General features: G+C 74.5%; 1 protein-coding gene across 1 annotated transcript in view; it reads right to left on the bottom strand.

Annotated features, from left to right (window-relative positions):
- The window catches only part of NOS3 (nitric oxide synthase 3 (endothelial cell)), a 10,412-nt gene that overhangs the window by 9,060 nt on the left and 979 nt on the right, over positions 1 to 373 (bottom strand). Inside the window, 1 exon segment of the mRNA XM_010563594.1 lies at positions 69 to 171. Coding sequence (XP_010561896.1) covers positions 69 to 171 — 103 coding nt within the window.

The following is a 373-nucleotide window of genomic DNA, read 5'->3' as shown; positions in this document are numbered from 1 at the left end:
CCCCCAGCCCTGCACCCCCTATTCCCATGTCCCCCAACCCTGCACTCCCCAGCCCTGCATCCTCCCACCTGCAGGGCCTGGGCACAGAGTGTGTCATAGCCGATGCTCCCCGTCTCCCAGTTCTTCAGCCGGGCAAAGCGGGGGGGCTCCGCCGGGCGGGTGGGTGCCGAGCTGGGGGGAGATGGCCCTGAGCCCTGCCCGGGCACGGGGGGGTGGCCCAGCCTGCCCCGCACGTGGAGCAGAGCTGGGGGACCCGGGAGGGGGGGGCACTCCCTGCCTCCCTTTCTCCAGCGGCTCCAACACTGGGACCCTCCCGGCTGCCGCCACCCCGGGGTGCTGGCACCTGCCCGTGGGGACCGCGACCCCCGGGGGG

This window comes from Haliaeetus leucocephalus, unplaced genomic scaffold (genome assembly GCF_000737465.1).
Source record: "Haliaeetus leucocephalus isolate CR32 unplaced genomic scaffold, Haliaeetus_leucocephalus-4.0 Scaffold0, whole genome shotgun sequence".
NCBI lineage: Eukaryota > Metazoa > Chordata > Aves > Accipitriformes > Accipitridae > Haliaeetus > Haliaeetus leucocephalus.
This window is presented reverse-complemented; position numbering and strand designations above follow the sequence as displayed.